The sequence below is a fragment of the Brassica rapa genome, unplaced genomic scaffold (assembly GCF_000309985.2).
Source record: "Brassica rapa cultivar Chiifu-401-42 unplaced genomic scaffold, CAAS_Brap_v3.01 Scaffold0495, whole genome shotgun sequence".
Classification (NCBI taxonomy): Eukaryota; Viridiplantae; Streptophyta; class Magnoliopsida; order Brassicales; family Brassicaceae; genus Brassica; species Brassica rapa.
In genome coordinates, this window is record NW_022610436.1 from 1 (window position 1) to 27,713 (window position 27,713).

At 38.8% G+C, this 27,713-nt stretch overlaps 5 protein-coding genes across 5 annotated transcripts; 3 read left to right on the forward strand and 2 right to left on the reverse strand.

Moving 5' to 3' along the window:
- Positions 1–6,113: 6,113 nt before the first annotated feature.
- LOC117130485 lies at positions 6,114–7,702 on the reverse strand. Its single transcript, XM_033283310.1, has 2 exons — positions 7,407–7,702; positions 6,114–7,312 (listed from the first exon to the last, which is right to left on the reverse strand). The coding sequence occupies exon 2, from the start codon at positions 7,169–7,171 to the stop codon at positions 6,419–6,421; it is 753 nt and encodes a 250-aa protein (XP_033139201.1). The 5' UTR covers positions 7,172–7,312; positions 7,407–7,702; the 3' UTR covers positions 6,114–6,418.
- LOC117130486 lies at positions 6,906–8,869 on the reverse strand. Its single transcript, XM_033283311.1, has 2 exons — positions 7,862–8,869; positions 6,906–7,773 (listed from the first exon to the last, which is right to left on the reverse strand). Exons 1-2 carry the CDS (start codon positions 8,171–8,173, stop codon positions 7,648–7,650), a joined length of 438 nt encoding a protein of 145 aa, XP_033139202.1. The 5' UTR covers positions 8,174–8,869; the 3' UTR covers positions 6,906–7,647.
- A 6,334-nt stretch (positions 8,870–15,203) lies between these two features.
- LOC117130482 lies at positions 15,204–22,166 on the forward strand. Its single transcript, XM_033283307.1, has 3 exons — positions 15,204–19,812; positions 19,901–20,302; positions 20,403–22,166. Exons 1-3 carry the CDS (start codon positions 18,961–18,963, stop codon positions 20,556–20,558), a joined length of 1,410 nt encoding a protein of 469 aa, XP_033139198.1. The 5' UTR covers positions 15,204–18,960; the 3' UTR covers positions 20,559–22,166.
- On the forward strand, positions 21,573–24,635 carry LOC117130483. Its single transcript, XM_033283308.1, has 9 exons — positions 21,573–21,671; positions 21,770–21,838; positions 21,932–22,018; positions 22,096–22,455; positions 22,539–22,966; positions 23,102–23,354; positions 23,442–23,523; positions 23,646–24,030; positions 24,127–24,635. The coding sequence occupies exons 1-6, from the start codon at positions 21,594–21,596 to the stop codon at positions 23,103–23,105; spliced, it is 1,026 nt and encodes a 341-aa protein (XP_033139199.1). The 5' UTR covers positions 21,573–21,593; the 3' UTR covers positions 23,106–23,354; positions 23,442–23,523; positions 23,646–24,030; positions 24,127–24,635.
- A 419-nt stretch (positions 24,636–25,054) lies between these two features.
- Positions 25,055–26,907, forward strand: LOC117130484. The gene is made up of 2 exons (XM_033283309.1): positions 25,055–25,213; positions 25,442–26,907. Exon 2 carries the CDS (start codon positions 25,454–25,456, stop codon positions 26,564–26,566), a length of 1,113 nt encoding a protein of 370 aa, XP_033139200.1. The 5' UTR covers positions 25,055–25,213; positions 25,442–25,453; the 3' UTR covers positions 26,567–26,907.
- Positions 26,908–27,713: the final 806 nt, after the last annotated feature.

A 27,713-nucleotide genomic window follows, 5' to 3' on the forward strand; every position in this document is an offset into this window, starting at 1 on the left:
TCTCGGCTTGCTTCCACTCGCTACGTAGCGACCTGTCAGACTGTCAGTCGCTACGTAGCGACCCTTAAGGCCTCAGAAAGGTCCTTCTTTGGGTTCTCTTTTGAATCCTCGTCGAAACGCTTTTCGTTTCGTCTCAATCGGAGTTTCCGTTGAGATTTTACGACGAACACAAGTGGGACTTCTCGGCTTGCTTCCACTCGCTACGTAGCGACCTGTCAGAAGACTGTCAGTCGCTACGTAGCGACCCTGTAAGGCCTCAGAAAGGTCCTCTTTTGGGTTCTCTTTTGGATCCTCGTCGAAACGCTTTTTCGTTTCGTATCAATCGGAGTTTCCGTTGAGATTTTACGACGAGACACAAGTGGGATTCTCTCGGCTTGCTTCCACTCGCTACGTAGCGACCTGTCAGACTGTCAGTCGCTACGTAGCGACCTGTAAGGCCTCAGAAAGGTCCTTCTTTTGGGTTCTCTTTTGAATCCTCGTCGAAACGCTTTTCGTTTCGTCTCAATCGGAGTTTCCGTTGAGATTTTACGACTAAACAAGTGGGACTCGCTCGGCTTGCTTCCACTCGCTACGTAGCGACCTGTCAGACTGTCAGTCGCTACGTAGCGACCTGTAAATCCTCAAAGGGTTCTTCCTTTGCGTTCTCCTTTGAATCCTCTTCAAAATGCTTTTCGTTTGTTCAATCGGAGTTTCCGTTGAGATTTTACGACGAAAACAAGTGGGACTCGTCTCGGCTCCCTTCCACTCGCTATAGCGACCGAGATGACATCCTCACTCGCTATAGCAACCTGTCGGCCTCAAAGGGGTCCTCCTTTGCGTTCTCCTTTGAATTCTCATCGAAACGCTTTTGGTTTCGTCTCAATCGGAGTTTCCGTTGAGATTTTTACGACAAAAACAAGTAAACCTCATCCTAAACTCCTTGCTTGTTTCTGCTCACCCTACCTCCATCTTTGCGTTCACTTTCGAATCTCGATCGAAACGTCTCTTGTTTCGCCTCGATTGAAGTTACCATTGAGACTTTACGATATAAAAAAAAAAAAAAACCGCAAAGACCTATTTTCTCGCATGGATTCAGATTAATCGTATAAAACGGCAAGGGTTAACTTAACACCTTAGCCGCCTTAACTATACGATTACGTTGGACCTTTTTACAAAAATCGACGTCTTATCTAAGAGCTAAGAGAAGATCATCAAGTTCGGAAGATAAATGTCAAGTTTCAAAGGATAAACCCAATATCGGAAATGGCGAACATACACGAGAATAGGAAACGGAAATGAGCACGCAAAACTGAGAAGGGACAAAACTGCATCTTCGAGAGAACTAAGGTATTTCCGACTTGAAATTTTTGAAATCAGACTTGGAATTTTCGTAGGAAATTACTTTGAGGCTGCCATAGAACTTTAGGGAACGTAAAACCTAGGCGGATAGTCTAGCGAACTAAGTTTTAAGCGATTTTTCCTGTCTCGATATATTGTCCCATAATTGTTCATCCAGATCTTGCAAACCGATCTAAACTCTCCGAAAGTCGAGAAATGATCGCCACGCATATCAAGCTCGCTTCCTAAAGAGAGAAAAAGTTAGAGACATGAACGTCGTCTTAAACCGATTCGTTTCTGGCAATTTTCTCGGAACCGACATATCCCAAGTCGTCAACGTGGAAACAACCAATCACAGTCCAAGCGTCGTCTATAAATCGTCCCGAATTATCGATCATTCCAAACATCAGGAGAGGAAACGTACACAACCCTTCAAAGTATCGGTTCAACCGTTTTTCTTTCGTAAAAAAAAAAGGGGAGTAGGTACGTATACTATACTCGTATACTCCCAAACTTCAAAAAACTTCTGCAAATCGTCAAGAATAGGCAAACGACAATCTTAATATTCGTCTAAACGCTAGCAACATATCCAGACGATCATGAACATAATCTCAAAAACTATACATCATTTCTTGTCGCAATCATGCGTACAGAAAACTTGTACCAATATCAAACTGAAACTCGACGATTAGCCAAAGTATTGAAGCCTTTTCCGGCTTCAGAAAGCCAGTTTCGTTTTAAACTTAGCGGCGAGAAATCTTCAATCACCAAAGCATTCCTTTCAGTTTCCGTTGTACCAAGTAGTCACGGAAAAGTATCGAAAACATTTGCGACGAAGAAAACTCGAGAATATATGTAGCACATCGTGCACATTAAAAGGAGCACTTTCCTCCCGATGGTTAGCTAGATCCACTTCTGGTTGACCAATTCGTTCAAGAAACAAATGTGTCATGAGAATCCTCTCGAAAAACCTATGAAAAACGTTCCGCGACTAGATCGTATTGAAATAAACTTCGGTAACTCCATGGGTAACGCCAAGCAACTTTCACCTAAGATCAAAATCACAGCGGGAACGTTTCTCGTAGAACCCGCAGAAACAATGCTACTTTGACATATGTATACATATCACTGATTACCGACCTTCGTAAAATCGGTTATATGATATGATAAATTATCGTATAGCCCACAATCGGAAATCATATGATAAATTCTTCATAACGAAACTAAGTCCTAACAACCAAACGGTTAACGGAAAATCTAAACTTTTCGAAAATTGACCAAGTTCAATACGCTCCACAATTCACTTTAAGCCCGCAACATTTTAACCAAAATACGCGGCATGTAAGGAAAAATTCGTAACAAAGCTTCTAGAGCTATACGAAACATCCTAAAAAATGCACGAAATACATCTCGGAAGGCCAACTCTTCACAAAGCACCATGAAGGAAAACTTGTTCCCATGGACAAATTTACATGACACCTCAGTCATAATCCTCGATCGCAAAACAAAACTATTAGCATCCGAACAGGAACAACAATTTTTGGCTGCGAACATTCTTAGTCAAACCAGAATGTTTCTCTAACACAGGGCTAATACTAAACCCTCGCAACATCGCGAAATATCTTCAAAGCCCGCGAATATTTCAAGCACGAAACGTGGCATACGAAAGAATAACAAATCTTCAGCATCGCGAGACGTCGCGGACGCCTGAAAATTAGTTCTTCGACGAAATTTCCTTCCTCGATAAATACACCTTCATGGAAGACCAGACAGTCATACGCACTAACATCTTCTCAAAACATATTCTTCGCGAAGACTCAAAATAGTAATTTTTACCATTAAGTTTGTTGCTGATCACAACAAACTCTTGACGTCCTAAACAGACTTAGCCATCTCGTAGAAGATGACTCTCTTACATCCGACACAAGGATAATAGCGCTATAAAAGAAATCCGAAATTTTGGTCCAGCACTTCCGGTCTCCGGAGAGATGCTCGATTCCAACCATACAAGTCGTATAAGCCGAGAACCTATCGCGGACTTTAAATCGGTATGGAATCAGGATGAAACTGAAACGGGATACGTAAGTCGAATTAGTCATCGCACCCTCTAAAACCAGGAGTAAACCTAGGTCTTGCCCTAAACCCAGCGCACTGGTCTCTAACATCTCTAGGCATAGTATCAAACACCCTGATACGAGATCCCAAATTTGTCTCTTTGCCAATATTCGAACGTCTTCAGAAATCCCGCAAGTTTACACACTGCGGAAAACTCTCGAAACAGATTATGGATATGGCAATTCACACACAGAGTTAGATTACGAGACGACAACTCGTAGTTTCCCTCTACACCCATACAAAATGCCATCGGCAGCAACAACACGCCTTAACACCGCTACATAAAAACTAGACCATAAAGGTCCTACTGGAAAACTAGTCATAAGAACCTTAACTCCAAGATGAACTACGAAAGGCTTGATCCCTTCAACAAGGGTACGTAGGCAGCCGTCATAAGGCGCAGCCCCAATCTTATCGCGTTTTCTACTTTTAGGAGAGCGAGAAGATCACTTACCACAGACCTTTTCAACCATTAATTCCGCCTAACTCACCTAACTTGCCTAACTTGCCAAGCCACTCGCTAGAACCTCACGCTAGAAGCTCATGATTCTAACGAGCTGGGGGGCTAACTGTTGGGGTCAAAATCGGTCACGACGGAATCAATGTCTGAAAGTCCGTAAAAATCAACATAACCGTTTTTACGAAAAGTAATCTTCGTAAAGATATCTTTACGAACAGCCTTGCAGTAAATAATCGTCCAAATCTCAATCGAACCACTAAATACCGATTGTCCGAAGGCAACAGACATGTATCCAAATCGGCCGCGGACAAGCTCGAGTATGGAAATCAGACCGCGGACAAGCCAAGCTCGATCGATACGCAGCGACCAAGCATGCACACAGCTCGGTCGCTACGTAGCGACCGAGCATCCTTCTCGCTCTCGCTCGGTCGCTACGTAGCGACCGAGCGATCGTCCCGCTCGGTCGCTACGTAGCGACCGAGCTCGAGCCAAAGCTCGGTCGCTATGTAGCGACCGAGCGATCGTCCCGCTCGTCGCTACGTAGCGACCGAGCTCGAACCAAAGCTCGTCTCTACGTAGCGACCGAGCGATCGTCCCGCTCGGTCGCTACGTAGCGACCGAGCTCAGCCAAGCCGGTCGCTACGTAGCGACCGAGCGATCGTCCCGCTCGGTCGCTACGTAGCAACCGAGCTCGAGCCAAAGCTCGGTCGCTACTAGCGACCGAGCTATCGCCCGCTCGGTCGCTACGTATCGACCCGGCTCGAGCCAAAGCTCGGTCGCTACGTAGCGACCGAGCGATCGTCCCGCTCGGTCGCTACGTAGCGACCGAGCTCGAGCCAAAGCTCGGTCGCTACGTAGCGCCGAGCGATCATCCCGCTCGGCTACGTACGTAGCGACCGAGCTCAGCCAAGCTCGGTCGCTACGTAGCGACCGAGCGATCGTCCCGCTCGGTCGCTACGTAGCGACCGAGTTCGAGCCAAAGCTCGGTCGCTACGTAGCGACCGAGCGATCGTCCCGCTCGGTCGCTACGTAGCGACCGAGCTCAGCCAAGCTCGGTCGCTACGTAGCGACCGAGCGCTCGTCCCGCTCGGTCGCTACGAAGCGACCGGGCTCGAGCCAAAGTTCGGTCGCTGTGTAGCGATTGAACCTTTCCGAACGTCAATACGACACCAGTTCTTGCATTCTCGTCAAAACCTTCGAATGCTATCTCCCGAAGACCGTAGCAAGCTCAGTCCATGTTTCCCGCCATTCTAATTCATCGATCAAACTTCGCGGATTAGAACGCGGAAAACTCGTAGTAAACGTGTCGAGTCGGAAGACGGCCCAAAGGGACCTAAAACACGACTCGAGGCCCATCCTACGATTTTCCTAATCAAAAGCCCGTAAACCACAGCCTGGTTTACGCTTGGTCCACAAGGAAGGATAAATGTCAAGTTTCCGCGGATAAATACGGAAGTTTTGAAGATAATTGTGAAGATCGGGAAAAATGGAATATCTCCATTTTTATGCTAGACGGCTTAAGGGCAGAAGAGTAAAAGCGTAACCGACCTTGGAGCTAGTATATAAGGAGTCCTAGGCGAGGAGCAAGGGAGAGAACTTTTTAGATTCGGAATTCTCTGCACTTAGAAACTTTAGGCTTATTCTCGACAAGTTCGGTTTCTATGACTGGCACTCAATTACTAGACGAACTCGCCCAGGCAGTTCGATCTCTTGTCCAGCTCTATCAATTGAACTACGTTCGGCTTGATCCTCGAAAGGGGTACGTAGGCAGCCTTTAACAAGTTCAGTCCGAAATCAATCTAAGCCTTTTAGATATCTTTTTCGTCCTTTGTTATCGAGCTGCGACTCAACTAGGATTAGGGTTTTATGTTGCTAGAACTAGGTAACTCGCTGACGGCCCCTGCGGCCAAAGCCTTTGTATTCTCTTGTAATGATCGCAACGCTCTTACGCGGACTCGAAATAAGATCTACTGTTTTCTCTAAACTCGTTTGTTATCTTTTCATGATTTCCGCATATATTCGATCACTTGTCGTTGGCTCTCGCAGAGATCCGGGACCTCTGGGAAATTAGGGTTTTCCTAGTTTCCTTATTTAAACGGAAATCGACAGTGCGAATTTCGGTTCCCACAGCAGCCGCTTCGCGTCGCTCAAAAAACCAAGTGGTCATCGTCAATCTGATAGTTTCAAGGAGAGAGATAATGGGCAACTCACGAGGCTCTCAACATAGAATTGAGAGACTCTGCAATGTTGGTAGTCATGATATTATACCTGTTCGCAGGCGCATAGCTTCGTGCCCACTTCCTAAAATCAGACTCTTCCAGATACTTAGCCAATTCAGGACATTTATCCTTTATGTCCTTGAAGATTAACCAGAACTCGTGACACGTATAGGCATCAGCAGCGCTTTCCACCAGAGGTAGCAACCCAGTCTTCGCATATGTAGGAGTGATGTTGCGGAGCAGATGGATCCTGCAAATTCCATGGTGAGATAAGGGATATACATCCTCTAACGCTGAAGAAATGGAGTTAGCCCTGTCTGATACAAAAAACAAGATCCGAAGCGTCCGGGATCTTCTGGCTCAAACCTCTAAAGAACCATTTCCAAGAGGCGCCGTTTTCTGCGTCAACCACTGCAAAGGCGAGAGGATATAGATGATAATTCCCATCTTGAGCACAAGCTGCCAATAAAGTCCCATTGAATTTTCCCTTCAGAAATGTACCATCTACTGCAATAACTCTCCTCATCAATGAGAATCCCCTTATCGATGGACCAAAAGCCACAAATGCATACTTGAACTTTCCTGCAGCATCAACATGTTGATAAGTCAAGGAACCAGGGTTTGTTTCTGTGATTTTATACAACCACCTAGACAAATTGTAATAGCTGTCTTCAGGAGTCCCTCTAACCAAAATCTGAGCTTCTTCTCTCACTCTCCAAGCTTGTTTGTAATTGATGTGAACACCATGCAGCATCCTGACCTGTTCAATGATCTGTTTCGGTTTGAGACCTTCCTTTTTTTCTCCATAATTGCTGGAAATCAAAGAACCCAACAACTTTGCAGATGCTTGTCTGTGGTTGGCTTTCCTGTGTGTTGTATCGCATGTATGCTCATGAACATACTTTTTAACAACGAAAAAATCTGAAACAGGTAGCTTGATAGCACGCATCCTCCACGTGCAATTTTCATCAACACAACTCAAAAGCACTCTTGACTTGTTAGAAGAGACAGTCTTGTACTCAAACTTCCACTCTAAAGCCCATTTCTTCATCCTCAACATCAACTCTCTCTTTGTCTTAAAATAGCTATTCACCTTAATATCGCCAGCTACTCTCGTGTTTGGTGAAAGTCCAATATGGACAGGGCTAAAATCCGGAAGAGCATTCAGAGGAACTGTAGAAACACCTTCATATAGAAGACTCTGCAAAAGTCAAGTAGTTCTCTAAGGCATAATACTTGATTATGAAGCATATCATGCAAACACAAACAGAAAAAGGGGATTAGGGACAATGTACCTGTTTTTCACTCTGCACAGTAGAAAGAATCACTGGATTGGCATTCAATGGAACAGTAGAAGCAAATGTATCAGAAGCTTGAATGTTACAGCTAGCTGAATCAGTACTAAAATCCGGAAGATCATTCAGAGGAACTGTAGAAACACCTTCATATAGAAAACTCTGCAAAAGTCAAGTAGTTCTGTAAGGCATAATATTTGATTATGAAGCATATCATGCAAACACAAACAGAAAAAGGGAATTAAGGACAATGTACCTGTTTTTCACTCTGCACAGTAGAAAGAAGCGCTGGATTGGCATTCAATGGAACAGTAGAAGCAAATGTATCAGAAGCTTGAGTGTTACAGCTAGCTGGATCAGTACTAACCTGCAAAAGTCAAGTAGTTCTGTAAGGCTTAATAGTTGGTTATGAAGCATATCCTGAAAAGTCTAAGTAAGAAAAAAATCATACAAACCTTAACACACAAACGACAGGTTCCATCAAATGCTCTAGTCTTGGAAATGAAAGTTCTGAGCTGACGAGTATTACCTATCGAGAGTGGGGGGAAACTTTCAATAATACATTTCTTATCCAATGAAAAACCATAACTCAAACTGATTTCTTCCTCTTTAACACTAAAATCTTCAGAGACAATCTTCATCAAATCTTCATACAGTAGATCTTCTTCTATGGAAATGATTGATGCATTCCTCTTCAAATCAACAAGAAACTCCCACTGGAGAGATTCTTTTGAGATCCATTGTCCACAGATGCACAAAACTTCCATTGTTCTACAAAATCAACTTCAATTCATCAACAAATGAATAATATATAACAAAACCTAGATAATGTATAACAAAATGAAATGATTCAAACCTTAATCAAAATCAGACACACGAGAGAGAGAATGAGATGAATAGACGTAGAAACGACAGATCAATTGAGAAACGACGACGACGACGATAAATAAACGGAGAGACGACGACGACGGATCAACGGAGAGGCGAAGACGACGACGGAGAGACGACGACGACGGAGAGACGACGACGACAACGACGGAGAGACGACGACGGAGAGACGACGACGACAACACCGGAGAGACGACGACGAAGAAAGACAGCGATGAGGAGAAGAAGAAGCGATGAAACGAGGACGGCCACAATTGATTTCAAATTTGTTTTTTAAATTAGTTAAAGAAGAGGGCATAAGGGTAAATTGCCCCTTTAATGAAACCTATTTTTGTGACTTCTGATCCTGAGTGCTAGTTTGGGGAGGAAAACTTGGTTTAGTGTTCTTTGTGTCATTTTCTCTTTAGTTAATATATATATTTTATATTTTAAGATAGATGTTTAAATCTTAATGTATTTTTCCATTTTTAATGTAAAACGGCAGTGTTTAATAGAAGAACTTGGACAAGTAGTCAAATAGTTATATTTATGTTTTTTTTCTTTTTTTATAAAATGGTAATGTTACGTTATGGAGATAAACCTTTTTTTAGTGAAAAATTGTAATCTTACATATGTTTAATTTAGTTTTTCCATTTTTTTATGTTGTATGTTTACATATTATTGTTATTTTTAAATGTAAAATTGTAATCTTACATATGTTTAATGTAGTATTTCTATTTTTTATGTTGTATGTTTAAATATTATTTATTATTTTCGAAATTATATATAATATTTTTTTTTACAAAATGGTAATGTTACATTATGAAGATAAGCCGTCTTATTTTAGTGAAAAATGGTAATCTTACATATGTTTAATGTAGTTTTTCCATTTTTTATGTTGTATGTTTACATATTATTTGTTTTTTAAAATAAAAATGTAACATGGTAATCTTACATATGTTTAATGTAGTATTTCTATTTTTTATGTTGTATGTTTACATATATTTATTATTTTCGAAATTATATATAATGTTTTTGTTTTTTTTATAAAACAGTAATTTGACATTATGGAGATAAACCGTCTTTTCTTAAGTGAAAAAATGGTAATCTACATATGTTTAATGTAGTTTTTCCATTTTTTTATGTTGTATATTTACATATTATTTATAATTTTCAAAAATTAGTAATATTAAAATGTAAAACTATATTTTATGCCACGTGTCATCTTTCGGGAGAAGTTTTTTTTTTGCTGATGTGGACGCTCTACGGAGCCTCAAAAGGTCCCTTTTATTAGTATAGAATGTAAAACTATATTTTATGCCACGTGTCATCTTTCGGGAGAAGTCTTTTTTTGCTGATGTGGACGCTCTACGGAGCCTCAAAAGGTCCCTTTTATGTTTAATGTAGTATTTCTATTTTTTATGTTGTATGTTTACATATATTTATTATTTTCGAAATTATATATAATGTTTTTGTTTTTTTTATAAAACGGTAATTTGACATTATGGAGATAAACCGTCTTTTCTTAAGTGAAAAAATGGTAATCTACATATGTTTAATGTAGTTTTTCCATTTTTTTATGTTGTATATTTACATATTATTTATAATTTTCAAAAATTAGTAATATTAAAATGTAAAACTATATTTTATGCCACGTGTCATCTTTCGGGAGAAGTTTTTTTTGCTGATGTGGACGCTCTACGGAGCCTCAAAAGGTCCCTTTTATTAGTATAGAATGTAAAACTATATTTTATGCCACGTGTCATCTTTCGGGAGAAGTCTTTTTTTGCTGATGTGGACGCTCTACGGAGCCTCAAAAGGTCCCTTTTATTAGTATATAGATTGACATTATGGAGATAAACCGTCTTTTCTTAAGTGAAAAATGGTAATCTACATATGTTTAATGTAGTTTTTCCATTTTTTATGTTGTATATTTACATATTATTTATAATTTTCAAAAATTAGTAATATTAAAATGTAAAATTATATTTTATGCCACGTGTCATCTTTCTGGAGAAGTTTTTGCTGATGTGGACGCTCTACGGAGCCTCAAAAGGTCCTTTTTATTAATATAGATGTTGTATATTTACATATTATTTATAATTTTCAAAAATTAGTAATATTAAAATGTGAAATTATATTTTATGCCACGTGTCATTTTTCGGGAGAAGTTTTTTTTTGCTGATGTGGACGCTCTACGGAGCCTCAAAAGGTCTCTTTTATTAGTATAGATTTTATCTGGATTCGCCTAGGATATAGCACTAAGGATTCGTCTAAATGGGCCGTTGCGGATGCTCTGATTAACAACAAACAAATCACATAAGCCAATAGAACTCTTGACGTGATACAGCACACGCATCTAAATGGGTCACATGAGTTTGGTATGGTTTCATGTGTTAAGAAAGTATTTATGTATTTTAACAATTGTATCAGTTTTAAGGATAAGTACAAAAACTTTTAGATTAGAATGTAGAGATACTAGTATGATCTCGTTATTGAATATAAACTTTTCAGTTCACCTTCGGCATTCTTGGGAATCAACAATTATCAAGAATACGGCCATTCTTCATACACTACAAGAAAACAGCGGTATTCTGACGGACGTTCCGACGGAAAATGAATTCCTCGGAATATACCGAGGCATTTCCGAGGCAATTCCGAGGAAACACAAAATTTTGCTTCCTCGGAATTCCGTCGGAATATTCCGACGGAATTCCGAGGAAAATTCATTTCGTCGGAATATTCCGACGGAATACCGAGGAAACTAGTGTTCCTCGGAAAAAACCGATGAATTCCGAGGAAATATTATAGACGTTAGAGAGCCGTTGGAGAGCCGTTGGGGGGATTTTAAAAATTCCGAGGAAATTCCGACGAACTAGCCGTTTGCATCGGAATTCCGTCGGAATTTCCTCGGACCGTCGGCAGGATTTCAACTATAAATACAAGCACCCCTCTTCCTCTTCATTCACACCATATCTTCATCCTCCCTCTCACTTTCTTTACACACGAATTTGATTCATAAAAAACATGTCTTCTTCAAATTATTTTCGTTCTTGGATCGATCGACCTCATTTGGATCCGAACACGAGATTGCTTACGGAAGAATACCAACAAGGTATAACCGAATTCATGGGGTTAGTTCACCGACAACCGGAAGCAAAAACAGGTATGTTAAGATGTCCTTGCTCTAATTGTAAAAATAAAAAAGTTATTAAAGAATGGGATGTTTGGACTCATTTATATTTGAGTGGGTTTACACGAAGTTACAAAATTTGGTATCATCATGGAGAAACTGATTATGAACTTGGTAGTACTAGCGAACCTCAGCCAGCGGTTAGATTAGAAGATCCAATTAGAACGGATGTAGATTACGGTGTAGGTACTGAGCAGATGGTAAATGATCATTTTAGAGGGGAAGATTTACCCAATGCCGAAGCTAGGAGAATTTATGATATGTTGGATGCTGGAAAGCAACCATTGTACGAAGGTTGCAGAGATGGTCATTCAGCTTTATCATCTGCTAGCGTCGACCTTTTTTTTTTTTTTAGCTTTACCCAATGCCGAAGCTAGCGTCGACCTTTTTTTTTTTTTTTTTAAAGGAAAATTCCGAGGAAATTCCGAGGACAGATAGGTTTTCCTCGGAATTTCCTCGGAATAGATCTTCTCGATTGAAAACCCAATGTTCCTCGGAATTCCCTCAGAAAATTCCGAGGAAATTCCGAGGAACTCTTTATGTTCGTCGGCATTTCCTCGGAAAATTCCGAGGAAATTCCGAGGAGATGGGGATTTGATTATAGATTCTTTTTCCTCGGAATCTCCTCGGTATATTCCGAGGAAATGCTGACGAACATAAGGTTTTCCTCGGAATCTCCTCGGTATATTCCGAGGAACTTCCGAGGAACTGGGGGTTTTAAATCGAAAACGACGTTTTACGGATTGAATAACACGTATATAACCTTCATTAAGTGTCATAACCAGATTATGATGTTTGGAACTATGAACTTTGGTGTTTTATCCAATAACAAACACTTTTACGATTGCATGAACGAAAACCACACAACATAAGAGAAACACTTATACACTTTAATAAATGGTAAAGGGAATACTTACAATTATTTTTGAAATTGTGTTATTTCATGGTTTATGATCATCTATACAAAGAATCCTCAATGGTATGCATTATAATTGTATAAGAAATGAAATACGGCGAAAATAATCGATGTTTTAAAACCCCAAACCCTGGTTCCTCAGAAATTCCTCGGAGATTACCGAGGGTATTCCGAGGAATCATTGTTCGTCGGAATATTTTCATTTAACCGGGTAAGCCAAGCCGCCAAATATTTCGGGAAAATTGAATCAAAGAATTCCGAGGAAATTCCGACGGAAATATTAAATATTTCCGAGGAAATTCCGACGGATAGTTTCCGTCGGACGCCTCATAATATTAGGGCGAGCCCGATCTTCTTCCCCATTTCTCTCTTTCTCTCCGCGCGGCTGAGCCTCTCCTCTCGCGATTTCCGGCGACTCCACCGTTCTCTCTCGCGTTTTTCCGGCGAATCTCCCCTAATCCTCCCCCATAATCATGTAAGAACCCTATCCCACTCTTTTAGGTTAGATTTGTATGGTTTTTAAGTAGATTTGATGATTTTGGAATGAGATTTATAGATTTTGTTAGGGTGAATGGTAGATTTGTGTAAAATCGAGTTTGATTATGTATTTCACTTGATTTGAATTTTTTTTTTAGTTTTTATTAATTTTGTGGTTATAAAAATCGAATTTGAAATTATATATATATATTGAAAACGTTTTTTGTATATAAAATCTATTTTTTACATTTTAAATTCATTTATATATTTATTAAACATTTTTAAAATCTATAAAACTTTTTTTAAGATTAAAAATCATTTATATAATATTTAAAAACATTTTTTTTGTATTTTATATGTAAAATATAAATTTCTATATTTATTAAACATTTTTAATATTATGAAAACTATTTTTGTAATTATTTAACATTTTAAACATTTTTAAAACTATTTTTCGTAATTATTATGTTTTTGGGATTTATTTAAACTATTTTTAAAATTTTTAAACTATTTTTTATTTATTAAAACTTTTTTTTTATACTGTTTTTTTTAATTAAAATTATTAGAACTAATTTTTAAATATGTTTTTTTTTAATTTACAGGTCTAATGATGATCAGATCCGGCCTCGCCAGCGTCGTAGCCGGGGTGGTATGGGGAGCCAGTCTCGGGGTTCTTCCAGCCATGTTCAGGATTCCGTTTCGCCCCACAGCTCATACCATACATCTCCCTCTCCATTACTCGCTCCTGCTGCTCCCGCTCCCGCTGCTGCACCCGCTCCTGGTCCCGCTGCTGCACCCGGTCCTCTGGGAGTGATGAGGGTTGCGGAGTTGGTTCGACAGCCCGGTCGTGACCATCTTCCCTATCTCACTGAGTACCCACATGGACATGGTCAAACATGGTAATTTAAACTTTTATTTTTTAAACTATTTTTTATTTAAACTATTTTTTATTAATAATTTATTTTTTTTATTAGGTTCAACCGATCCGGGAATGGGATCAGCGCATGGATCAACCGTATGATGTACTCGGCCCTCGACAGCGGACATCCGACTTTCACTCACTTCCCTGTCGAGAAGCAGCATCTGTGGTTTCAGCAGTTTGCGGTAAGTATTCTAATTTTTAAATTATATTTTTTATATTATTAAAACTATTTTTTGTAATTATTAAACTATTTTCTATATTTATTAGACATTTTAAATATTATTAAAACTTATTTTTGTAATTATTAAACTAATTTCTATATTTATTATATTTTTGTGCTTAAAAACTATTTTTAAACTATTTCAGCAAGAATTCAACTGGAATGCCGATGATACGCTCTCTATCTATCACCATTTTGTCCATAAAGTTATGGACAACTATGGGAAGCAGATGTACGAGTGGAAGAAGAAGTGGGAAGTAAACAAGGTAGTTTTTAATTTATTAACAATTTTTAATTTATTAAACTATTTTTAAAATTATTAAACTTTTTTTTTTAAATTAAAAGGTCCCAAAGTCGATGAACGACACGGTCTGGAAGGAGTTGTGTGCGCATTGGGATAAAGAAGAGACGAAAGAAACTTCTTCCACCAACTCCAACAACCGCAGGAGCGACCGTAAAGGAAAGGGCATCTACAAGCATAACTTGGGTGCTCAATCTATTGCCACTCTGGCGGATCGCATGGTAAGCTCAACCGCTTTTTCTTCAATTATTTAAGTTTCAGAATTTTATTTTTTTGCATTTTCAAATTTCTAATGTTTGTCTAATTTATTTTTTTTCAAGGCGGAAGAAAATGAAGGCCACCCAGTTGATGATCTCGCCCTTATGAAAAGGGCGTATACCAACAAGAAGACCGGCCAGATTGATGATGGTCTTGTGAGGGACGTGGTCGACCTGGTCCAAACTCAGGTGTATGACGAAGTGTCTCAGCTTCAAACCGATGATGACGATTCGGCGGCCTCGACCAACTTGTCTCGGGTTCGAATCAACGAAATCGTTGAATCGGTAAGTTTTTTTTTTTAAAAGTTCAATTTAATTATTTCTTGATTTTTATTTTATCATCAATTTAAATTATCTAAACTTGGTTATTTATATTTCAGTCGGTTCCAAAGAAAAAGGGACGTTTGGTCGGTTTGGGTCGTCGCTCCCGGTCGGCTGCTCCTTCTTCTGCACCACATGCGTATGTTGATCCAGAAGTTCTTACGGCTCAGCTGAAGGACAAGGATGATCGGATATCTGCGTTGGAGACTCAGATGGCAGCTCAACAGGCGGGCTATGAGACCCAGAAGAGGCTGAACGAGCAGATGATGGAGATGATGAAGAGGATGTACCCGAACGAGACGTTCCCGAACATTCAAGACCCGTAGTTTTTTTTTTTTTCCAAAAACTCTGAATGTTTTATTTAAATTTGAATATTATCTACTATGTTTTATTTTATGTTTTATTCAATTTTAATTTTAAATTTTAAAAATTTTAATTTTTAAAAATAAAATTAATTTTAAAAACAAATAAATTTTTTAAAAAAATAAATTTTTTCAAAATTCCGAGGGAATGGGGTTCCTCGGAAAATTCCGAGGAACTTTCTCCCCTCGGCAAATTCCGACGAAGTTTAAGTTCCTCGGAATTTTCTGAGGGAAAAAGTTCCTCGGAATTTTCCGAGAAACTCCACTCCATCGGAAAATTCCGAGGGAAGAAAGTTCCTCGGAAAAGTCCGAGGAACATTTGTTCCTCGGTATTTTCCGATAAACATTCCGAGGAATATTTCGTCGAAACTTCCGAGGATTGGACCATCGGAATTCCCTCGGTATTTTCCGAGGAACCTTCCGACGAACTTCGTGTCCTCGGAGTATCCTCGGAATTTTGTTTCCTCGGAATTCCGTCGGAAAATTCCGACGGAATTCCGAGGAATTATGAATTTCCGAGGAGTTATTTCCGAGGACTTTTTTCGTCGGTATGTCCTCGGAATAGCGTTATTCCGACGACATACCGACGATTTTTTCCCTCAGTATCCCGATGTTTTCTTGTAGTGATAATCAACGACTTCTCCTTGAACAGATATTCTTTTTGGAATCAACCAGCTTCGGGTCTATTCAGCTTAAAGCTGCGCCAGTTTGGTACGTTTCTTTTTCGGAATACTTTCTCCTCAAGAGAATTTTCACCAAATAATTGTACCGTCAGGTCTCTCACAGCAGATCAACACATAGGAATCCATAAATGAGTGGACAGAGTTGCGGCTTCAACTAGTTGTGTCAGCAAGAGAAGAGTCTATTATTGATTCGCAAGTCATTGTACAAGATGACAGCACATCAAACAAACACTCACAAAAGGATGGTTTTGTCGAAATCACTTTACACGAGACCAACTTCATCACATGCAGGGGCAAAAAGAAACAAAGAGAATTCAAAAGCAGATATCAAATGATGAGACATACCCAGAATTGTATGACAATTGAAAGCGTCGGGTTACACATTGATTCACATGAGTTACACACCGACTCACGCACTTGAACTGAATCGATTCACAATGTCTAAGAGGGAAGAGATAGAAGATCTCTGAAACGAAATTGAAATTTATGGTGGAACCTATCTTTGGCGTCTTTTTTTGTAACACCACTTAATTTCGTTCATTCAACCTTGTTCTGATACAATACAAGAGGGAATATTACATCCTCTTTGCAAGAAAGCATAAAGTACAAAGATAGATAAAACTAAATCAGATAAATCTTCCGAAAAAGGTGACAACGAATTCAAAACAAAGCTTGAATGCGTCAAAAAAGCCTTCCCGACAAAGTCGGACAGCTGGAGAATAGTCACACAAGGCGACGTTGAGAGACAGCCCTCACCAACGAGAACAATCAAATTATTCTCGATTGCATCTTCAGGTCCTACAAACCGCTCCACAAAATAAAAGAGAGGTAACAATAATCGCATAACAAAAACCCTAATGAATCCATCAGAAATCTTGAAGCTCTTCACACAAACCCACACATCAGAAGTCAATCGCATAGTCACTTTTACAGTTCTTATACCACAAGACTGAAAGGGCCAGGCCCATAAACTTAGTACCCTCGGGTTGTAGACAACCATTCGCTTTATCAGAGACGGGGAGTACCTGGGAGATACGCCGAAAGTGGAGATGGGTGGTGAGGAGACGGGAACGTCGAACGGTATAGATGGATGCTCACCGGAGCAAGCGGTTGAAACCCAACAGATCTTCTCGGAAACCCAGAGGAGACTGCCAAACCGGTATACTTTCGAGATGAATAAGGTGGTAGCGGACCGGGGAGTGCTCAAACTTAACAGACATCGAGATTCCAGTCCTGAAAGCCTGGTAAACGGTGGAATCCCAACCACGCAGGACTTCAAAATGCCGGAAACTATGATGATGATGATTCCATTTATGTCATTCACAATGATAAAGATCAGATTTCAAAGGATTAGTTCAAAGTCAACGTTCCATCGTGAAAGATGACTATGTGGACTTTCGTTTCACTCCGCTTTCACCACCGTTATTGATCTGTGTTACTCGATTTCAGCATATTGATAACAAATGTTTTAAGTTTTTTGGTCTAACTCCTACCATGACTTTCTCTGTGTACTGGTGAAAGCCAATGATGTTTCTAGACATTCACAACGAGGGAACAACGCGAATTGCCTCCTTCCATGGGTACGATCGTGTCTTTTCATTTCTTGGCTTGATCGCCAAGATGGAGTTTCAAAGCGGGTGCTAAGAGCTATGTGTAGTCTACAACCGGGTATCAACTACACATCTGCGACAATCATTTGTTGGAACGAAGTATATTGCGCATCTGGCAAGGTATCTTTATACGCTCCAACTGATTTTCTTCTTACGCATGAAGTGTCGACACATTTACAATCCATTGTTGTTACACCATTATCACAAACTCAGCTTTATCTTATGGTGAGAGCTATAGCAAAATCCATAAAAGTTACACTCAGTTTTGGAGTGGAGTTGAATGTTTCGACGTCAAGGCATCAACAATTCCTTGATTTTGGCCATATGGGTTATTGTATGATGCTTGTGCTCAACTGCTCATTACCAGTATATTGGCTTATTTTTGTGTGGCCACCGTTGGTTCATAGAGCATTGATGACATCTTCTCCTCACCCCTACTCATCAGTTGTGTGTCCTGTCAAGTTTTCCAAGAAAATTACATCTTGAAAATAGGATCTGGCCTAGCAAGTAGGAATGAATATATGAATTGATAATAAACAACTTATAACTCTGGCTTACGAAATCCACATGGAAGATTTTCTTATAAATAGACTTAATTCCAATAAACAAACATTTAAAAAAGGGCAATTGTCAATAATAGCATCTTTTGAAGTTTATGTCCCAAAAATAGCACTAGAAGAAGAAAGTCACAAAATAGGTTTCATTAAAGAGGTAATTTACCCTTATACCCTTTGTTATAAGAATAAAAAAAAACATTTCATTTCCTTCGATCGCGAATCGTGTCGTCTCCTCTCGGGAATCTTCAAACCCTCACCGGCACTGTCGTCTCCGACTCGGGAATCGTCGTCTCCGGCTCGGGAATCATCTTCTCCGGCTCGCTAGTCATCTTCTTCGGCTCGCTAATCATCTTCTCCGGCTCGCTAATCATCTTCTCCGGCTCGCTAATCATCTTCTCCGGCTGGCTAATCATCTTCTCCGGCTCGCTAATCATCTTCTCCGGCTATCTAATCATCAGCGTCACACTCGCTACTCTCAAAATCAGACACAAATCACTATGTAACTTTTTAAAATTAGGGTTTTTTAATTAAAATTTAGGAAGCTTGCGTTTTGATTTTGATTTGTTTGTTACTCTTTCTTATTAACCAGCGAAGCAAATGAAAGACTTTTGAATTGTGGGAACACAAAGTTGTTGGAGCGTAATTTATCTCTTTGAGGTATGTTGCAGATTCAACCTTATGTGTGTTTTCTTTCTGAGAGATTGGTCTCCTGGTTTTTGCTTGTGTATAGACTTGCTCGTTTTAACGTAATATGATTGGTAGACTTCAGGAAGGATTTGTATAGACTTCAGGAAGGATTTGTATTGTTTCAGGAAACCCTTCCTGAAAATTGAATTTTTTTTTCTTGTCTACGCAGGATAGAAACAAGATGGGAGATTCAGTACCTCTAAAACTAGCACTGCCAGAGCTGAAGTATCCTATTGGTTCACAGCCAAAGGAAAAGTCAGCAATCAACCAATACTCTGGCTCAGAGTATATCTCTATTGTCAAAAGCATCCTAAAACCAGATGAGATGATAAGAGTCCGAGGATCATTTCTGGGACCTGTAATGAAGCTCAGTGAGAGAGGATTGAAGTTATCAGCAAAGATAGTCTACGCCATTCTCACTAGAAGCATCGTTTCTGTCAAGGAGAATGAAGCCTGGTTCCATTTCGGTGCGCAGCCAATGAGGTTCTCTATAAAAGAATTTCATATGATGACAGGCTTGAAATGTAGTGGTGCATTAGAAGGACCACGAAGGGAAACCGAGAGATTTAATTGGGAATTGCTAAAGGGGCGTAGTCATAAGTTAAGTGACGTGGTGGACCAGCTCAGAAACACAAGAGAAGATGCTTCTGAGGAGAGAGTATGCCTTGCAATGCTCATCCTGGTAGAGAGCATATTATTGCGGAAGAGCAAAGGAGGGAGTTTTCCTTTGGAATATGCGAAAAATGCACAGGATATGACATATCCATGGGGAAAAGAGGCTTACATTGTGCTCCTGAAGTCAATTCAAAACGCTGTCGCGAATCATTTGGAGAATAAATCCAAATTTGAGTTGCAAGGTTATCCTCTAGTATTCCTTCTTTGGATACTTGAGTCGATTCCTTTGCTAAGGGATAAGTTCAGTAAGTGTGTACCAACAGTTGAGGTTCCTGGGCCGACTTACTTGTGTGAAAAATACACTGAGGTAGAGAATCCATCACTTGATAGGGTTTTACAGGTTGAAGCTGATACAAAGGTAAGCTTTTCCAAGTATATGTTTCTCAGTTTATTTGGCTTCTTCTTTTTAATATGTTTCTCATTGGTCTTTTTTTAAATACTCTCAGCTGAAGGTCCATTGCATACTACCTTCTATTCCTCATGATCCAGAAGATGATATCTCCATTGAAGACAAATATAGTGAAGAGCTGGAAACAGTGAAAGATGTAACAAAGAAAGGGTACAAGATTACAGCCGATGACTGGGAAAATAGGTGTGTAGACACATTTGACACATTGGATGCTCTTATTCAAATGATGGCAAATAAGGAGACTGGCCAAGCTTCTACTCCGATTGATGAGGATTCAGTAAATGAAAAAGTGAACAGGATCATCACGGTAATGGAGGAGAATCTGAAGAGCATGAAGGATCGAATGTCATTACTGGAAGAAGAAAACATACATCTTAGAGCTCGTGTGTCAGAGTTGGAAGGAAACAACAATGTTTTTCCCACTAACGTGACACAAAAGGTAAATTCTCAAAACATGTTCTTTTACATTTGCATTTTCAAGTATTTTTTGGAAGATCTTGTACATATTCTTTAATGCCTTCCTAATATTTGACAAACAGCGATCCAGTGGGACACCTTTATCTCCAATGTCTCACACGCAACCATCGAGTGAGACACCTTTATCTCCAATGTCTCACACGCAACCATCGAGTGAGACACATTTATCTCCAATGTCTCAACAGCCTAATTTGACACATGAGGTATGTAACCAATAAATATTGTTGAGTTTTGAAGTAATATTTGGAAAGCTTTTGTACTTCTTGAATGCATTCCTGATTTTTGCAGGAGACAATGATTGAATCAGCTGCATCTCCAAAGTCTCAACAAAATGAGGTATATGCTCAAAAATTTTTAAGAAAATATTTGGAAATTCTTGTACAAAATCCTGAATGCCTTCCTGATTTTTGCAGGATTACACGCAACCATCGAGTGAGACGCCTTTATCTCCAATGTCTCAACAGCCTAATTTGACACATGAGGTATGTAACCAATAAAATATTGTTGAGTTTTGAAGTAATATTTGGAAGCTTTTGTACATATTCTTGAATGCATTCTTGATTTTTGCAGGAGACAATGAATGAATCAGATGATGAAACTCCTGCCCTTGATACTCAAGTATTCTCTCCTAATCTGACAAAAGAGGTATATGCTCAATGATATTGTTTTCACAGTTGGAGTTTACAAATTAGTTTTGGGTGATTTTTTTTTACATATAAAGGCTTTTCTGATTTTTGACAGAAAGAAACAGAAACGTCTACTCCAATAGCTCCAAAGAGTATTGAAACTCCCGTTTATACTCCAAGTCAGACTCAACAGGTACATGGTCAAAAAAAATCTTAGATTTTAAAGTTAATGTTTGGAAGCTTTAGAACGTACTCTGGATTGACTTCGTGATAATTTTTACAGATTGAGAGAGAGCCATCGGATGACACGCCTGCCCTTGATACTCAAGTTTTTACTCCTAATCTGACAAAAGAGGTATATGCTTAATGACAGTTGGAGTTTACAATTAGTTTTGGGTGATTTACATATATAGACCTTTCTAATTTTTGGCAGAGGGAAACACAAACCTCTACTGATGAACGCCACCCAAAACTAATCAAGAAGAAGGAAAACCAGATGATGAGGTAATATTTACTCTAGAAATTATAATTGAATGTATTCATGATGGCCTTTCCTGATATTTTTTGCAGATTGTGATTGAGTCACCTGCTGCTCAGACTCAAGTTTTGCAAAAAGAAACACTGGAAATGAATGAGACACCTTCTTCTCCAATATCTCCAAAAAGTATTGAGGCTCAAGTTTTTACTCCAATTCAGAAACAGCAGGTAAATGTTCAAAAAATCTTGGAGATTTCAAGTAATGTTTGAAAGCTTTTGTACGTGTTTTTGATCCCCTACCTGACTTTTTTTTGTTTTTTTTGCAGACGGTAACAGAGGAAACGTATGAGGCTACACAGCCATTGACTGAGATCATTTCAGCAAACAATAAAAAGGTAAGCATATAAATGTCTTTCATAAGTACAATTTGAATTTTAAATTGTAGAAACTTCTTCATAACTACCTCTTTTATTTTGCTGTTATTACAGGAGGATACACATGCTGTGCATCACACACCTTCCTCTCCATTGTCTTCACTAATTGCACTAGTTATTGAAGAAAATAAGAATGCTTTGGTAAGAAGAAATATTTAAAATGTTTATGTAATATTTTTCTATTCAACTAACTCTTACCATTTACTTTTGTCTTATAGAGTGAGACAGAAACTGCGACCCAATATTTTTCTACAAGTGAAGGAGAGCATACACAATCAAGCAGAAAGAATCAAGCAGGAGAAAATCTCAAGGATACTAAAGAACCTACTACTGAGCTAGTTTCCACAGATGTTTCGAAGACACATCCTCTTACTCCGCAAACACAGCACCTTCAGACAAGTGAGGGAGATCAATCCGATGAGACACCATCAGAGCAGAATCAAGCAGAAGAAAATCTCAAGGATACTACAGAACCTACTACTGAGCTAGTTTCCACAGATGTTTCGAAGATGCCGCCTATTACTCTGCAAACAGAGCATCTTCAGACAAGTGCTATAGATTTTTCAGAAACAAACGAGGTATGCATCGAGTATATTTGATCTTTAATTATTATTCTAACAATTTAAAACCGCTGATGTTACTGAATCTTCATTTTTAATAGGTTGAAGTAAGCAGGCTTCTAGCTCACTTTCAAATAGGCGCAGAGGTTGAGATTTTGTCTACTGATGACGAAATATGGTATCCAGGAAAGGTTGTTGATCTTAAACTGTGTGAAGGACTAGAGGAGCTGACAGTTGAGTACACGACACTCTTCACAGACCAACATAGACTTCAGAAACTTCAGGATACTATCACGGCTGACAAAATACGTCCTGCAACACCAACTAGTGACCAAAAATCCTTTGAGATGATGGATAAGGTAGAAGCCTTTACAACAATGGCTGGAGCAGCGGACAAATTAGCATGGTACTTGGTGATAACACATACTCGGTGTGTCTCTATACTTCTATGGAAACTATTCTATTCAAACATTCAGATTTGCGAATTCATAGAGAATGGAAAGATGGAGTCTGGAAGATGGCAGATAAGGTAAATCATAACTAGAATTATACTTCACGTGAATTGTTTGATATACATACATTTTAGTTTGAGGAATGGTTTTCAGAAATTCCGATTGCAACAAATTTGATAATATTTTGCTTGGTGTCTATTGTTTGATTAAAGGTGAAGCCTGAAAAGAAAAGGAAAGCTGCTGCCTCATCACAAAATTCAGGAATGGATAATGTTTTCCTAAGAAGGAGCGAGAGGGTGCCTAAACGATCTAGAGACACAAAAACTCCATTCAAGTCTGACAGAAATCCGGCTTTAACTGTAATACCTGAGATTATACCTGCAGTTGATCCGTTTTCAACTCCTGCGGAACATAAGCTTTCAAGGCTTCAAAATTGGATGACATTAAGCCCGGCATGCATGAAACGTAAGCATGTTTCTGTCCTTGTCTATATATTCTTATATTTATGTATAAGAGGTTTGGTAATTCCTTTGAATCTTTAATCGACTGCAGGTCCCTATCAATCAATGATAATAAGATAAGGAAATCTTTCTTTCAAAGCATGGAAAATGCAAAAAAGGACCTTAAGAAAGAGGTAATTTGTTTACATATGTTGTTGCCTTGAGCTTTTTTTAAATAAAAAAATTCAGGAAGGATTTGTTTAGTTTCAGGAATTATATAGTAACAAATTAGATAATGTTTGCCTTTTTTTTGCAGCACATTGATGGAGCCTTTGCAATGCTAAATTGCAGAAGAAATGAGAATGCTGCTTGGTTCCACAACTACAAGATTCCAAAGGCGTGCTTCCTACCTATGGAGTTCTTGCATTGCTTGCTCTCTGATGATTTGGCTTACAAGAAAGAAAAGGTCAAAGGTAAAAAGATTTTCAACGATTTATTTAAAGATACTGTGAGAGGGAAGGTATATCCAGAGAAGACATGGGGAGAAGATGTTGATGTTGTGTATGGGATTACTCTTGGAAAAAAAAGCAATGTCTGGATTGGGATGGAAATTCATTTGAAGAAGAAAAGAATCACAGTATATGATTGTTTTCAAAAGGAAAGCAACAGCATTGATATTCCTCAAGTGAAAAAGTTGGCAGGTATGTATAAACAATTTGTATTTGATGTATTCAACTGTTTCTTGGTTTGAAATATTCAACTGATTCTATCTTGATATTGATTTTTAAATATGACAGTGTTGATTTCTAATCTGCTGGTGGAATCTTCTGGTGATGAGGTAGATAAAGTGAAGATGATTCCATTTGAGATTGAGCAGGCACAAGGTTTACCCAAGACAAAACATCCTTTCAACTGTGGGATATTTCTTGTCAAGATTCTGGAGTGCCAGTCATTGAAGATAGGAGACATGACAAAGATTAATGATGACAATGCATTGGAGCTAAGGAGAACCTTGTCTTGTGAGATCTTCAACCAATTTGTGGATGAGAACTTTGGGAAATGAGAATGATGCATGAAAACATTTTTTGTTTTAGTTAAGACTCGGTTTTAGTTATGACTGTTTATTTTGTTATGTTGTTGGCGTCTGATTACATAAGAAAGATTGGAAGGATATCAAGTATTTTTTTGGGTATCATATATCTTGGAAGGTTAAAATAATGTTTCTGGATGGGTTTCCAGAAAAAAAGTTAAGTGTTTCAAATGTAAAAAAGAATGAAATGAGATTATATACTAAGGATTGGACATGTATATGGTAAGCTTAAAATTGTGATGTTTACAGACAACAAAAATTTAGAACCACAAAGGATCGAACCCAGAGGGAGAGAGTTTGCGTATTTGGATAGTGTGGGAGTTTAGCCACTAGGCCAAGAAGAATCATCTGTTAATGGATTACATTTAATTTTATTTAACTCCAAACTGTAACACAAAAAAAAATTAAAATTGATTTTGAATCCACCACATATCGAACCCGGGGATAGAGAGACTTTTGAGTTATGAAATGCCTTGGTTTAACCGCTGGTCTGAGGAGAATCATCTGTTAAAGAATATTACATAAGCATACTTAAACCAATTAATATAGGATAGGTTTCCAAAACAATACATTTCGATTGAAAAAAGACAAAACTCTTGCCGTCTCAACACTCTCGCCGTTTCAAACTTCTCGAATCTCACTCGTCTCCGCCTCTCGAATCTCTCTCTCATCTCCATATCTCTCGATCTCCGACGAAAACCCATCTCCAGAACTCTCTCTCTCTCTCTCGATCTTTTACGCGAGCTCTCTCTATTCTCCGAGAAAAACCATTTCTAGAGCTCTATCTCTTTAAGGTATGTTGCAGATTCAACCTTATGTGTGTTTTCTTTCTGAGAGATTGGTCTCCTGGTTTTTGCTTGTGTATAGACTTGCTCGTTTTAACCTAATATGATTGGTAGAATTCTAGTTCATGTGAAAGCATGTGTATAGACTCAGGAAGGATTTGTATTGTTTCAGGAAACCCTTCCTGAAAATTGGATTTTAATTAATTTAGACAAATAATTTTTTTCTTGTTTACGCAGGATAGAAACAAGATGGGAGATCCATTACCATTAAGACTAGCACTGCCTGAGCTGAGGTATCCGATTGGATCAGAGCCAGAGAAGACGATATCGATAAACCAACACTCGATAGTTGCTTATATCAAAATTGTTAAGGAAATTCTAGGAAATGATGAGTTCAACAGAATAAGAGGGACGTTTTTGGGACCGGTGATCAAGCTTGGAGAGAGGTCTTTGAAATTATCAGCTAAGATAGTGCACGCAGTTCTCACCAAAAGCATCAAGACAGTGAAGAGACACAAAGCATGGTTCCATTTTGGTGCTCAGCCAATGAGGTTCTCTATAAGAGAATTCCACATGGTGACTGGTTTGAAATGTAGTGGTGAAGCAAGAGAACCACGAGAGGAAACCGAGAAATTTAAGTGGGACTTCCTAAAAGGGCGTACTCATACAGTAAAGGACGTGGAGAAGCAGCTCAGAAACACAAGAGAAGATGCTTCTGATGAGAGATTCTGCCTTGCAATGCTCCTCCTGATTGAGAGCATACTACTACAGAAGAGCCTTCTCGACGGTGGCACAACTTTTACTTTGGATTATGTGAAAATAGCGCAGGATATGGATGTCTTGATGACATACCCATGGGGGAGAACAGCTTATAATTTGCTGTTAAAATCACTTCAGAGAGCTGTCGACAAAAGCCTCGACAAAAACAATTATGATTTGCAAGGATTCCCTATGGCATTTCTTATATGGATACTTGAGTCAGTACCTTTGCTACAGTATGCATTCAGTCAAGTTGTTCCTATTCTGAGCGTTCAACCGTCTACCCCAATATTTTTGTGTGAGAAGTACCTTCAAATAGCTTCTCCACAGCTGATAGATGTTCTCCTAATTGAAATCAAAGATCATGTAAGTTTTTACATTATTTTTTTCTTGTTTCTGTTTTGCCTTATGATTCTCCATTTAAAAGCTAATTATTTTTATGGTTTCAGCTTAAGGTCACATGCATCCTACCTCCTATTTCTAATGATCCAGAAGCTGATGTTTGCATGGAAGACGAAGCTAATAAAGATCTGGATGACATGGCCGATTTATCCAAGAGAGGTTATAAGTTTAAAATTAGAGATTGGCGAAACATGTCAGTAGACCTATACGGTGCTAATGAACAAATAAGAAGAGCATCTTCACTGTTTGGGAATGGAGGGATGAGTCAAGCTTCTTCTTCGTATCAGGAGGAGTCTTTGGAATCAAAGATCAACAGAATCAGCGAGATGGTGGGAGATAATTTAAGGATCATGAACGATCGTTTGTGTTTGATTGAAAAAGACAGGAAACAGATTAAAGAACGTGTGACAAAACTAGAGAAACTACAAAAAGTTACTTCATATGAAACTCCAAACAATGAGGTAACTTTTTTTCGGAAATTAAAATTAATGTTTATCTAGTTCTTGATTCAGTTTTTTTTTTTTGAGTTGTCAAGTAATTTTGGAAGATGTTATACATATTTAGGATTGCCTTCCTAATTTTTGTTGTTGTACTTGCCAAGACTGACACAACTCCATTTCATGAGACGGCTTCCAGACAAGGTGAAGCCAATGCAGATCAAGCAGATGAACAACTTAACAATGAGGCAAGTATAATTTTGAAACTGTTGGTATTTATAAAATTATGAATTTGGTTGTACTTAAATTAATTTGGAAGTTCTTGTACGAGTTTAATCCCATTCCTGACTTCAGGATACACGAGAGCCTATGAATGAGATCACGCAAGAGACACCTGGTCTCCAATAGCTCAACAGAATATTGAGACTCCAGTCCTTACTCCAATTCAGACGCAGCAGGTACCTTCTTTAAACATTGGACTTTTCAAGTAATTTGGAAGCCCTTGAACGTGTTCATTCAACCATTCTGAATTCAGGAGACTCACGAGCTTATGAATGAGATCATTTCACCAAACATTTCCGGAACACACAGCCCAATACCCGAGCTCGCAGAAATCTTTTAACAGAGCAAAATAAGGTATTATTTTCATTAAAACCTTTTAATAAATATACAGCAACTATCAAAATGACTGGATATCTTGAATCTAAACCATCACAGGATGTAGAAAGCAGAGTTCAAAATCCCTTTGAGATCGGAGCAAATGTGGAATTCATCACAAGATGACAATACTTGTCATTAAATGGTATCCAGGAAATGTGTTTGCAACATATTTGTTGATGGGGTTGAGATGGTGAAAGTTGAGTACTCTCCGTCCCGTATGGACGAAAAGAAGAGGAAAAGGAGTGTTGAGA